At 42.7% G+C, this 14,443-nt stretch overlaps 1 protein-coding gene across 6 annotated transcripts in view; it reads right to left on the bottom strand.

Moving 5' to 3' along the window:
* MCTP2 (multiple C2 and transmembrane domain containing 2) overlaps nt 1–14,443 on the bottom strand; it is a 244,812-nt gene that overhangs the window by 21,038 nt on the left and 209,331 nt on the right. For all 6 annotated transcript variants that reach the window (XM_040493757.1, XM_040493756.1, XM_040493758.1 and 3 more), the window contains one exon: nt 12,727–12,768. In XM_040493757.1, the coding sequence (XP_040349691.1) occupies nt 12,727–12,768 (42 nt within the window). The remainder of the gene's footprint in view (nt 1–12,726; nt 12,769–14,443) is intronic.

Here is a 14,443-nt window from a genome sequence, read left to right as displayed (position 1 = left end):
AAAGTAGAAGTTAGTAAACCCAAATAACAAATGATTGTCACAACGTCCTTTTACGTTTTCACGAATCCGATGTTTTAGTTTGCCTATTTAATATTCGAAGACAAGGTTAAAGAGTCCCACCATGTCTCAGCTAAAAGGAGAGTAATTTATCAACCAAATCTGTATACTTTTAAAAGTAATCAGAATTATATCATCTTTGAAATACTTATCAACCGTCGACTTGGTTTTATCATATTGATGGACCCACATAACTATTCCATTTTATTCTTATAAATACAGTCCTTCAAATATTTTAAAAAGCGTATTTTGTACATTAAAAGCAATGTACTTATGTTATCTGAACATTTTTAAATGATACATAAAAAATGATTATTTGTGCTACACATTCATATATGTAACTGGTTTCCTGGTTATATCTATTTATAGTCCCAGGTCAGGGTACTTGTCAAAAGAATGTACTTTTTAATGCCATCTTTTTATATATTTCGTAAAATTGTTCTTAATCATCTTCAGAGTTGCACTTAACAGCCATTAAATTGACACCTTTAATTGACTCTACTGTGGATCATAATTTTAATTACAACAATACTCTCTCTACAGGCGCTGAGGTACCTTGAAATCTCACACCAAAAAATGTGTTACATGGAGAAAATCATTATCAATTTTAATTTTTAAGTATTGAGATCTGCATATATTTCAGCCCAAATATTTTATATCCGTTCGTATGAACATTCTCTGTCAAACATCTTTTCAAGATAAAACTTCAAGTAAATTGTCTCCATGATTCTTCTCAATGTTTAACAAAACGCATACTGAAAAATAAGTGGCTTCCCAATTTCCCTCCATTCTTTGGTAAGATAAATATTTATTCTATTAAACATCAAAAGATTTTTTTTCCCACAAATTGAGACATCTCTAAGGAAAACTTCAGAATTTAAACACCGAATAGCACAAAGCATTTGACCTCATCGATTACTTTCTGGCAAATATTCCTTGTTCTTGTAAGAAAAAATTTAAAAAAAATGGCAGTGTCTTTTTTGCTAGCTTTTTAAAAAATTCACTTCCACTCACTAGCAGCTTTCAGAGATGAAGTGACTTGCCATTCAATCATTGAAGATTTCGATTAAAAATTGCCAACTGATTATGACCCAGATTCAACAAAAACTGTAGAGATTTCTTTTTGCACAAGAGTTCAATAGCTCTGGAAAATGTGTAGGTTGACTAAGAGCTCTTTACAGGTTCAAGGATTCCTAAAATCAGATTGATGATCAACAGCAAAAACAGAGTGCACATTGCCACACTGAAGTACACTTTTTATATCTGACATATCCTTGTCATGAAAAACTCTGTTGTTGCTACTCAACACCGTATATATAAAAATATTTATAGGGGCGCCTGGGTGGCTCAGTTGGTTAAGCATCTGACTTCGGCTCAGGTCATGATCTCATGGCTTGTGAGTTCGAGCTCCGCCTGGGGATCTGTGCTGATGGCTCGGAACCTGGAGCCTGCTTCAGGTTCTATGTCTCTCTCTCTCTAGCTCTGCCCTTCCCCCGCTAATGCTCTCTCTCTCTCTCTCTCTCTCTCTCTCTCTCTCTCAAGAGTAAACATTAAAAAAAATACTGATAAATGTGGACACTACAGCTTCTAATTCAATCGATGGCACATTATCACTTGTCTGTACACAATCATGGAAAATCAGGGCACTGCGGCCGATCCCAAGTACATTTCTGTCTCACAGATTCCCTCATTTTGCAAGAATATCTTATTGGCCATGATGCTGTCCTTCATCAAAGTTTGCATTCATATTGTCGCTACCAAATTCAATAAGCCCCAATGCTCAGTGTTTCAACTAAGTTTACAATGGCATTCCTGATGTCAGAGATTTCGTCATTGGTAAAACTAACTAGCAAAAGCTTTATTTTGGCTCCATATATTGGATAAAAAAATAAAAACAATTTTAGAATGAACTTATTTGATATTCTGAGTCACTCGATGTCATCCAGAAAAGACCACCATTATTTGACGCTGCACAAGGTTTTTTATATGTTGGTGCTACCCGAGTCAACATATGAACAGCCAGCTTGCCATTTTTCATACGTGTTCAATGAAACCTTGGGATGGAAAATCAATAAATGTGGAACAGTCATCTGATCTAAAAGAAAAGTCATACTCCACAGAGAGATATATAAATACAAGTTTTCAGCTGCGTGAATAAAAGCATGTTTCCAGAAATGGTCTTCTTGAAGTAACTACTGTTGAGGCCTCTTTAGCAGATTTGTAACTTAAGTTCACCTACTTGTAAACTTAAGAGATATGGTCATGGCCCCAGAGGATAGACAAGAAATGTAAACACACATCTATTTAGTTAGCACATCAACAAGTATCTCGACAAAGCGGGGATCATTACTTGACTATTTCCTAAACGTGTACTCTGAATTTATTATTCACTCATTAAAAGGGCTTTACCCAACAGTTAAAAACAAAAGCTTTAAGCGCAGATTTACTCATTGGAATGAGCGAAACAAAACACTATGATAAATGTGTTCAGACTATTTTTTATTCTCTTATCCATAGAACTGTTTAAATTCTGCATATATTTAACATACACTCACCCTGTAATCTGTCTTCTTTCCCACTCACCACTCTGAACTGGCAGGGTGGAGGCTTTACGCACCTTAACAGATTTGGCAATCGCCATGCCGCGACAGGCTGTTATGCCAGGTGGCCAATTCGAGCAGAAGCATCAGATGCTTCTCCTCCACTGCTTGAGATAAGAAGGGATGGACCCATCTGAGAGCATCTTGTGTTTTCAGTGACCATCCAAAAGCCTTCCCTTAAAGCTAGGTGTTAGTGGGGCAGGCCCTGAAAAGCCCAGGAAAATAGATGGGTTTATGCCTCCTTAGTTGCTGGATTTAACGTGGTGTCTGTGAGCTCTCTGGTCAACGCCTGCGCAGATGGGGGGAAACGGTAAATGGAAATTTTCTGGGCAAGGAAAGGACACGTGGCAGAGGAATGATTCCAGTCCAGAACTTCACTCCAGAGCAAGTGTGTCCCCATCACAAGAAGCCCCTTAAGTGTCTGGCAGATGTTTCGCAAGGTAGGCATTCGGCACGCATTTGTTCTCTTTGACATTTGTTTCTATGATGTCTATGGCTGCCTGATCTCTTTTCTTACTGTAGAATATATAATTTGGAGACACCTTGTTCCGTTACGTATTTCTACCTACTCTTCCTTTCCAGCACGATTTTCTCGATACTCATGCGAGTGTACGTTAAATAATGCCTTTTGAAAATATTTCAAAAACACTTCTTTCCATTCTTGTATGTAAGAGCTCAGGTACCCAGGGGCTGTCGGTGCCAACCGGTAAAAAGTCGGAAGAAAAAACAAACAAACCATGAGACTTCCCAGCTCGACCCAGACCTGCACCTTATGTAAACTAACAGGCTCTGGTCAGAACGAACTGGGTTTGACTCTGTCTTGTCATCTACTCGGTTTGCCATCACGGCGAACTCCTCACTCCTCCTGAGTCCCGACTTTGCTGTCTGGAAAAAGGGAAAGGCTCATCCTTTCCTGATTGAGTGTTTGAAGAATTAAGTATCATTCACATCATAAAGTATGTAAAGCACGTGGTGCACTCCAGGTACGTCCTAAACCGAAGCCCCTTCCTTTCAAGAATGCAAAGAGAGAAAAGAATGTGAAACCTCTGGTCTGGTTGAAAGAATACGAAGGTGATTTAGAGTTTCGAAAGCAGTGGTCTTCCAAGATAAGTCTGCTCACGTTGCCCTGCGTTGTACGAAAGATCATCTGGCGGTTTTATCCGCGTCATGCTGGCTTTATTTACACGTCTCAGATTGAACCACGGAATGTGGTGATAACAGTTTAGCAAACACAACATTACAGCTGCTGCTGCTACCAAATCGCCTGGGAAGAGTAACAGAGACTCATTCAGAAAGACAGAACGGTTACCGCGTGTGCTCGTATGTTCCCCTAACAGCGGAGGCTTCTGATTTATGGAGGGAAATGCGTAATAAAAACAGCAGTGGCCACTAGTGTCGTTAAGCAAATGCACAAAATAACTGTGTCTCCACACGCACTTGACTCTGCCATCCCTACATCTGAGAAAGAATGGATTGTATTTCTTACTACAAACTTGAAAAATCAGGGAGGCGCAAGTCAACTCGCATGATTTAGGGTCTCCTCTATGACAAAGCCCGTGTCACAATATGATGGAAGAGATGGGAGCATGGAACTTTCCAGACACAGAATTCAAATTTCATAAGGTTCCTCTGTTTTCTTATGCCCTATAAAGAAAGAGCGGCGCTCATGGTAAGAAAAATGCCAAGCGTGTAACCTAAAAATGTGTATTATCATATGGAGATGAATGTAAGATTGCCATTTTTCCACGGTGAAAAAGCAAAACCGAAGTCCTTTGGCTAAGTTCTGTCATCAGTTGAATTCAGGACAAATCATGTGCTTCCTTTCAAAGCAAAACCAAAAATAAATCAGGAGGCAAATTCACGTCTCCAATGACTATGGCCCTGTAGGTGCAATAAACTAGCTTTGAGCCTCTGGGAGAGAATTCACACCATCAAAATGAATTTACAACTCAGAATTAATTATATAATCAGTGTGTTACGTTAAATCTCTCCCACATGTTCTGATGTTGGGGAAAAAAAAATCCTCATTTCTCTATTAATTACCTAAGCCAAACCAGGGAGATAGTCCTGAAAATTGACCATGTCAGAAAAAAAATCCTTCTGACATGTTTAAAAACTGAGTAGTATGTGTCACAGGATGGGAAGCATTCCCAAAAGCGATCAATGCAAAATTCCATCTCAAGATCTTTCCAGTAATTGCAGCCATCTAGAGCAGAGACACAAAAATATAACTTTGAACTTCCATGGGAGTATATTTGGTCTGTTTTATCCTATGGAATATTAAAAGCCTGTAATTTGAAAGCTTGGAGAATTATAAACACCAGAAACAGACTGAGTGGCATTTAGCATGAAAAAGAAAAAAAAAAACCCTCAGCATCTGTCATAACAAAGAATAAGAAGCAATATTTCTGATACAGGAGATTAAAAATTATTCTTTGGGAAGTCTGGCTTACTGCACTGGGAACTGTCTTTAGGATTTCTTCCCAGGAGATGTCTAGTGCGTGTGCGTGCACGCGCACAAACGTGTGTGAACTCGCGCACGCACACAGTCAACTCCAAGGTGTATGCTGTTTCACTGGGGAGATGTCTGTTCATTACACAAAGTGCTTCCACTCTGACTGGGATTTACCAACACGTTTCTTTGGCGTGTGGAAAGAACCCCACTGCTGGAAAAAGTAGAAGGATGAGCATCATCAAGAGGAAGGTGTTGATAAGACACAAAGGAACAGTTGGCAACAGTCTAAAATGATGATTTGGAATGTAGAGCTCAGGAAGATTTATTTCATGAAGCTTCTCCGAGCCAACGGACGGACGCCACAAATACCATCCCAAGGCAAACAGGGCTAGTGGTTTTCTAGAAGTACTGAGGCAGCCTTCTGTCACTACTGTAGGTAAACACACAATGCTTGGCAGTTGTTGATTTTGCTGTGTGGGTGCCTTCAATTTTGCTTCACTGCCCAACATAACGTGCCAACGTTAATGAAAGAAGCCATCGCACTATACTGATTATTTACTTAGAGCACCATGTTTATAGTTTCAATCTTTGTACCGATAGGGGCTCGACATGGGAGAAAACACTCCATAAATGTAAAACAATGCAGAAAAATGAACCGATACATTAATGACAGGTTTCCTGCCTGACCGTGTGGCAGGGTCAAAAATAAACCTGATTTAGGTCGGAAGCACTGGATTTGTGTTACTATCCTATCTAGTTAAAATTTCTCTTAATTTGTAGATGGGGGAATTAATACCAAATGTAATGGTCTGAGTACTGAATGGGCTCAAATATATAAAAACAATCTGCACATTGTAAACACTCTACCAGTATTATCTTTTAAAGTTGACTTACTTATTCTGAGAGAGAGAGAGAGAGAGCACACGAGTGTGCGCGAACAGGGGAGGGGCAGAGAGAGAGGGAGAGACAGAATCGCAAGCAGGTTCCAGGCTCCAAGCTGTCAGCACAGAGCCCGATGCAGGGCTTGAACCCACAAACCATGAGAGCATGACCTGAGCTGAAATCAAGAGTTGGACGCTTAACCTGAGCCATCCAGGTGCCCCTATTCATATTTGTATAAATATAATTATTTAACTAATACTTACTCGAAATAATATTATTACTTTTGTGTCATTTATTACTTCCTAGAAATTATTACTTTTTCCTTGAGGAAAAGAGAGATATATTCGCCTTGCTATCAATTATCTTGTAAACTCACTGGATAGTCCGGATTTAGGGCAAACCACAAAAACAGATGGGGTTTCATTAGGAAAGCCAAGGAACAGCTACTATCCTCAGAAAAACAGTGACTGGTGGATGACTGAGATACAATGTCCAATGTACTCTAATTAGCATGATGTAATAATTTTAGGCAATGAGAAATTAAATATCCAGACACAGTAGTCCATAAAGATAGCGTCTCTGACTTCATTCTGTTAGAGCACATAAGGTAATAGAAGGATAGACAATCCATCTAATTTACAGTCTATCATATTTCACAATATTGGGAATAACATCCTTAGCAAGTATAATCCTTACAGTAGAAATCACATAGAAAATACATAAGCACTAGGAATATTAGTGAGACTGATAGTAGTGTGACGAGTAATGCTTCAAAAGGTCAGATCAGGGGCGCCTGGGCGGCTCAGTCGGTTAAGCGTCCGACTTCAGCTCAGGTCATGATCTCGTGGTTCGTGAGTTCGAGCCCCGCGTCGGGCTCTGGGCTGACAGCTCAGAGCGTGGAGCCTGCTTCCGATGCGATTCTGTGTCTCCCTCTCTCTCTGCCATTTGCCTGCTCACGCTCTGTCTCTGTCTCTCAAAAATAAATAAACATTAAAAAAAAAATTTAAAGGGGCGCCTGGGTGGCGCAGTCGGTTTAGCGTCCGACTTCAGCCAGGTCACGATCTCGCGGTCCGTGAGTTCCAGCCCCGCGTCGGGCTCTGGGCTGATGGCTCAGAGCCTGGAGCCTGTTTCCGATTCTGTGTCTCCCTCTCTCTCTGCCCCTCGCCCGTTCATGCTCTGTCTCTCTCTGTCCCAAAAATAAGTAAACGTTGAAAAAAAAAAAATGTAAAAAGGTCAGATTAGGGGCACCTGGGTGGCTCAGTCGCTTAAGTGTTCGACTCCGGCTCAGGTCATGATCTCACGATTCGTGGGTTCAAGCCCCGCTTCGGGCTCTGTGCTGACAGCTCAGAGCGTGGAGCCTGCTTCCGATTCTGTGTCTCCCTCTCTCTCTGCCCCTCCCCCGCTCACACTCTGTCTCTCCCTCTCTCTCTCAAAAATAAACATTAATTTTTTTTAAAAAAAAAGATCCGATTAATGACATTTCTGGATGACCTCAAAAAGTAATGAAGAATGGGGGGTTTGATTTTTAAAAGAAAAATCTGAGCAAGTCAGCGTGTCGGAGAAAAGACTGCTGGAAATGGGGAAGCCAATCCCTTCTCATTCAAAACATGCGTAAACTGATAATTAAGATTTGGCTGGAATCCATTTTAATATTAAAGTCTTGAAAGTAAGATGGTCTGGTAGAAATGGTAGCAATTAAATCACTTCATCACTAAAAATCACATTAAATCAAATTAAAAGGAGTTAAATTAGAGCAACCATTGACTTTATTTCCCTGAAAATCATCCTTAAACAGGTCCTCTGCAATTTGCCCCGCGTATAAATCGCATATGCCCTGAAAGTGTGGGTATGTGTGTGTATTAAACTGTTGCTAACCTTTCAAAGATACTGTCTGACTTTGGGTTTTCTTAAAAATGCCATACTTTATCATTTCAAAGTACCACTGTTCTGTCACTAGGATAAAAAAAAATCACTAATCAAACTAATTTAATGTGTTTGGATCATTCATAAGAAGGCGCAAAGGAATCCCAAGTGAAACTACTCTCGCTGTGAGATTGTAAAATAAACTTCCTCCAAGCATGACGGTCTCCCCTTTAGGAAGTACTATAGTTGGGATGAGATAGATCTTTTTTTTTCTGTCTAGAATAAGAAAACATAATGAATGGGGCATAGTGGGCCTAGCCCACTCATCCGAAGGACTGTGCAGGTTCAATGCCAGCAAGAACTCCTGTGAAATATGTATGCCACATGCTTCTCTACTTAAGAAGGTTCTGCCTGGGGGGCGCCTGGGTGGCTCAGTTGGTTAAGTGTCCGACCTGGGCTCAGACAATGACCTCACAGCTTCTGAGTTCGAGCCCCGCATTGGGCTCTGTGCTGACAGCGGGGAGCCTGGAGCCTGCTTCTGATTCTGTGTCTCCCTCTGTCTCTGCCCCTCCCCTGCTCACACTCTGTCTCTCTCTCTCTCAAAAATAAATACACATTAAAAAATAATAATAATAATAAAAAGAAGGCTCTGCCTGGGATGAGTGGACTAATCAGTTTGAAGAATGGAAACCATGTTAAACACCGAAACTGATGGTTTAAAATGGACTTAAATTTTAATGACGACATCCTAGTTTGTGAAGAGAGGGTAGAGATATCATATTCATTTGCATCCTTACATGGTAAAATGGTCCACAACGGATCCATAAAAATGTATTAGATGTTTACTTTTTAGTTTTTTTAATTTTATTTTTATTTTAGAGAGAGAGGGAGAGAGAGAGAGAGAGAGCGAGCGAGCAGGGGAGAGGGGCAGAGGGAGAGAGACTCCCAAGCTGGTTCCATGGTCATGTGGAGCCCAATGCAGGGCTCAATTCCATGACCCTGGGATCATGACCTGAGCCGAAATCAAGAGTTGGACACTCAACCGACTGACCACCCAGGCACCCCTATAGTTATATTTTTTTTGAAAAAAGTTTTTTAATGTTTATTTTTGAGAGAGACAGAGACAGAGTGTGAGCAGGAGGGAGACAGGGAGACACAGAATCAAAAGCAGGCTCCAGGCTCTGAGCTTGTCAGCACAGAGCCCGATGTGGGGCTTGAACTCATGGGCTGTGAGATCATGACCTGAGCTGAAGTTAGACACTTAACCGACTGAGCCACCCAGGTGCCCCCAGATGTTTATTTTCTTAAAAACATCCATATCTGTTTTTCACCCGTTACAACACACAACGGCGACGTCCCGTCCCCCCCCACCCCGCCAAACACTGTAAGACAATTGTTCACTCATCGATAATTCTAGAACAAATCATTCAAGTCCTATTTCTGACAGCTGAGTTAAAAGCACACCAACTCACAGTGCAGACATCACAGCACAGATTCTTTATGATAGCAACAGACAGGGTTTTGGTTGTTTTTTTTTGTTGTTGTTTTTTGTGTTTTTGGGTTTTCTTATTGTTACATGCCCTTATGATTTCTTCTTGCCGATGTTAATAGTAACTGCTGAATATTCTATGTAAGCATTTGTTGGGCTGGAAAAAGAAAGAAACTCTAATGCAAGTATTTATACCTTCCGCAATGAAAACAAGATATTATTGCTTTGCGTGACCTTTCCTAAGTATGGGATACAGCATTTTACACAATAGTTTCTTGGTTCATGCTTCAATTACTGACCTTTACTGTGCAGAAAATTAATGCAATTTTCATTGTAATCCATCCGTACAAATAAGGTCCACATAGAAGAATTCCACATATGGAATCTAATAGAAATCGGAAATGTCAGCTGATTGCTGTTGGCTGAACTTAGCCATTCTCTGTTTGTTCAGGGGTCCCCAGCAAACTATACTTGTAACAAGCAATTTCTCGCGTGGGCCATCAGGAATAAGAGAGAAAGATTTCCTCTCTTCAAAGTTTAGTCTGTACCTTTAGTTTCCTAAAAGCCAAAAAACTAGTCACCTGAAGGTTCTAGGTGATTTCTGAAAGCCCCCCCCCCTCCTCCCCCCCACACAAAGGGAGACAAAATCGTGCAGTCTCATTTGGCTTCTAATACGGGTCACCCCCCCCGCCCCCGGACGTCTGACAACTAGAAGGAACAAGAGGCTATAGTGATGTCATTTTACCACAATCCCCCCTCCAGACAATAAACGTATGACAGACCCCAGACCACGTCCTGGTCGGTGCACCAGAGACAGGCAGAAGACGGGAATGTGCCCATCTCCCGAGGAAACTCTGCCGAGGGGCCCTGACATGCTTTCATCTTCCACGGTCGCCTGTGATGGTATTTGGTGGGAAGGGGCGCTGGCAATTAAGGAGTGTCACTTTCAAGATGGATAGTTTGGATAGAAAGGAGTTTCCTCTGTTCTTCTGGTTTGGAAGGAAACGGCTGTGTGTTTATAATTTGTAAACAGCTCATCGCTCACTGGGTGTGTTACAGTTCCCAGAAGCCTGGTCTGTCACGTCTAACATGCAACAGAAACCAGAAGGGCTCTGTGGACAAGCCCCTGGAAACAGCACACTGTGGAGGGCAACAGCCCGGTGCCTGTGTGGGCAGGTCTCTGAGGAGCACATCTCAGTTGTGGAAGCTTGCTGTATGCGAAGAAATGATGGACTGTAATATATGTGGATGATGCGGGCTCCAGAAGTCTTGAAGCTGAAAATCCCGCCGTACTTTACAGCTCTCGTAGCAAAGTGCGAGTGGAAAGATACCGATAAGGACCGCAAAGCTCGCCAGTCTCCCTAACAGGTGAAGGGTTGTGTTAAGCAGACGGAGGCATAGAGAGAAATCAAAACTTCATTTTAGATTTATTTCTCTGGATGATATCATATTTTTTTTTTCAACGTTTATTTATTTTTGGGACAGAGAGAGACAGAGCATGAACGGGGGAGGGACAGAGAGAGAGGGAGACACAGAATCGGAAACAGGCTCCAGGCTCTGAGCCATCAGCCCAGAGCCTGACGCGGGGCTTGAACTCCCGGACCGCGAGATCGTGACCTGGCTGAAGTCGGACGCTCAACTGACTGCGCCACCCAGGCGCCCCTCTGGATGATATCATAGACATATAAAATTGAGGAAGCAAACACCATGGCCGTGCTATGGCTCTTAAAGGTCCTGTGAAAATACGACAATCAACGTATCTTCAGAACAGACTCGCCCCGAAGGAAATGGGGAACGTCGTGATGCCAACACCCTCTGTGCGGATCGGGTTTGGCCCATCTGCCATGGGGAGGGCCATGCCTGGGTAAATGCAAGAGCTCCAAGGCTCTTCCATGTAGATGCAACGGTTCCACCTCAGTTGTCCTTACCCAGAAAGGCCTCAAGGACAGCCCAACTGGCTCTACCTCCAGACTCCCAGACCCCCCCAGATAATCCTTGGGGCACCTGAGTAGACGGGCGCATTGTGACAACCACTGGTCTAGACCCCACGGCCTGGATATGTTGCCTGCCAGTTTACTGAACTCCACTTTCTCATTCATTGTCTTCTTGTTGGATGCCCTCCGCAGATGGGCCACAGACACATGGTCACGATTATCTCTAAAGGGCAGATGACTCCCTCTTCTACGGAGGGCTCATTTCAACAGAGCCAGACAGAAGGACATCTTCCCCACTTCCCAGCCTTGGTAAATCAAATTTTAGAATTCTGCTTAGTAAAGGTTTAAAACAATTTCATTAGTGCTTGTGTTTATTTTGACGAAACATCCCACCAGCACGCATGTTAGCCTGGCTACAACTTTTTCGCGCTCAAGGAGTCACATCAGTCGGAAGCAACTCACATCAATCCGTCGAGAAGAAAGTTGCGTCTGCGTGACCCTGTTCTGGAAAGAGTCACTTCCGTTTAAAACACATTCTACTGTATTTTATCATTTTGCTATTAGCGATCATTTTAGCACAACAAACAAGATTTGCTTTGTAATCCACCCAAGTTGTTTCAAATGGGCAAAACCATCTGGCTTGCCCAATTAATTTTAAGGCTGCTTGTGTCACGGAGCCAGGGTTTAATTCGCTGCTATCTTCTGGGCATTTTATACTGGATACTTAACTCTTAAGATTCCCCCGTTTGCCCCCTTCCCCCCTCCCGCAAGCCTCCCAGGCGCTCCCCTCGCAAACCCCCTACACCCACAGGTTCTAGGGGGCTGGAAGTCGATTAAGCCGGTCGCATCTCATTTGGCATTTCACTTTTTTTTTTTTTTTTCATTATATTCCAGAAGGTTTGTCTGAAAGCGTAATGACAACAAAAGCAGCCGATTTGAGAGATTCTCCCAGGAGAAGGAAAAGGACAGATGTACACCGACATACAGCTGAAAACACTGCCAGCAATAGCTGGAAAAGTGACAGGCTCCCAAGTGGGTGACCACCCCACGGAGCACAGACAGGAGGCTAAAGGAACAGCAGTTTCACTTGATTTACTTTGGATTTTCTAGACTACCTTTCATGTACCTTTTATACACCAGGGGAAGGCTCCCCTTCGCTCGCATCAAATGACAAGCCTCCTATAGGTACGCTTTGTATACTATCTCCGTTTTCCCTCATATGTTACCCTTTTTATATCCTCCCTTACTAAGATCTTTAAAAACCGATATCCTTTATAAATTACAAAAACATTCCTATCCCGGACACTCCATAATGCCAACAAACAAACGAACAAACAAACAAACAAATAAATAAATTTTTCAAACAGGGTTTCACTCAACCAGGTAAAATGCCATCTGCGGACGACACGAACGTTTCCTTTCGCGAGCTTTCCCGAGCACACGTACCTTGTCATCGTCATACTCCTCTTCGTCTACGTCTGTGCTCTCCTGAAAGGAAAAAAACCACAATTTGTTAATATGACATCCGCTGAAACGATCAAATGCAAATTAAACCCGTACACACTTTGTAAGGTTTTCTACATAATTGACGCGCTAGTGGTTTTTTTTTTTTTTTTTTTTGAATACGTTATAACCTCTTGGAAAAAATAGTGGTTTGAAAGTTCAGGGACACTGCGGCAAGACTATAAAACAGGATGCATAATCTACGTAAAACTTAACTATAAATAAAGCTATTAGGCGAGTGCCCTTTGAAGGCACCCAGCTTTCAAACTGCGTTGCCAAGCTGTACTTTCTGTAAACAGTTGGTTCTTATTCTGACGAATGAGCCAACTGCTACGTTAAGGCGGAGAGCACCGTACTCGGTTTGTGCTAGGCTCATTGTTATAATGACTGTTCTTTTCCTTTGGGGCCATTACTGAAACATTAGACAGTAGGAAATGCATTAGTCTGAATATAATCAATCTCAAGAATAAGTTACAGGTTTCTGGGCATTATTATTGTTTTCCTTGTGATCTGGGGAGGGGGGCTGAGGGCAGGTGAGGGGAGGATACTTAGGCTCTGACTGGGACTAACAGGCACCTGGCTTTTGTTTGAGGGCCAAAGCACCAGGTGCCGGGAACAGGCTTGTTCAGATTGGTCTAGCCATCTCGGCTTGGGGCGCCTGGGTGGCTTCAGTTGGTCAAGAGTCCAACTCTTGATTTCGGCTCAGGTCATGATCTCACGGTTCTGGAGTTTGAGCCTCACGTGGGCCTCTGCACTGATGGTGTGGAGCGTCCCTGGGATTCCCTCTCCTTCCTCTCTCTCGCGTGCTCGTTCTCTCTCTCTCAAAATAAATAAACCTAAAAAAAAAAAAATCTTGGCTATTTAGTAGATAAGTTGTAATCCCAACACTGCAATATTTATTTATTTTTTTTTTTAATTTTTTTTTCCAACGTTTATTTATTTTTGGGACAGAGAGAGACAGAGCATGAATGGGCGAGGGGCAGAGAGAGAGGGAGACACAGAATCGGAAACAGGCTCCAGGCTCCGAGCCATCAGCCCAGAGCCCGACGCGGGGCTCGAACTCACGGACCGCGAGATCGTGACCTGGCTGAAGTCGGATGCTTAACCGACTGCGCCACCCAGGCGCCCCTCAACACTGCAATATTTAAAAGCCAACACATGTTGGTACCCAGTCCAGCGGGTTCGGCAGCTCAGACAAAACGCTGGGGAGTAGAAAACCAGGGTGGCTTTTGAGCTTGAACGCTTACCTTTCTGCTCAACCACCTTGCAAAGGTCAGGCGTGCTGTTTAGACGCCACCGTTCCAGTAGGAAACAGAATTGTCACTCTCACGTTCTTAAAAAAAAAAAAGAGTAACTCTGAAGTATCCAGAGTCCTCTGCTAGCCGCCATAAAACCGCTGAGCAGTTACCAGGCAATTTCTCCAGGACTGGTACTGTATTACCCCCAGAATTCCCCTGAGCGGCAGCTCGCAATGTGTGACAGTCTGCTGATGGCTGGAGAACTCACCTGTTCACCGTCGGTGGTACACATTTCGTGAAAGCAAATGGGTAAAAACACATGCAATAAAAACACATTGTGGGAGGAAAAACATTGTGATTAGGAGTTAGAAGTCTTCAGCCTGGGACAAAGTCTTCAGCTTAAGACACTGTTCCAGCACTTT

This window comes from Herpailurus yagouaroundi, unplaced genomic scaffold, assembly GCF_014898765.1.
Source record: "Herpailurus yagouaroundi ecotype Mexico unplaced genomic scaffold, PumYag 185, whole genome shotgun sequence".
Lineage (NCBI taxonomy): Eukaryota > Metazoa > Chordata > Mammalia > Carnivora > Felidae > Herpailurus > Herpailurus yagouaroundi.
Note: the sequence above shows the minus strand (reverse complement) of the source record. Positions and strands in the feature narration are given on the sequence as shown.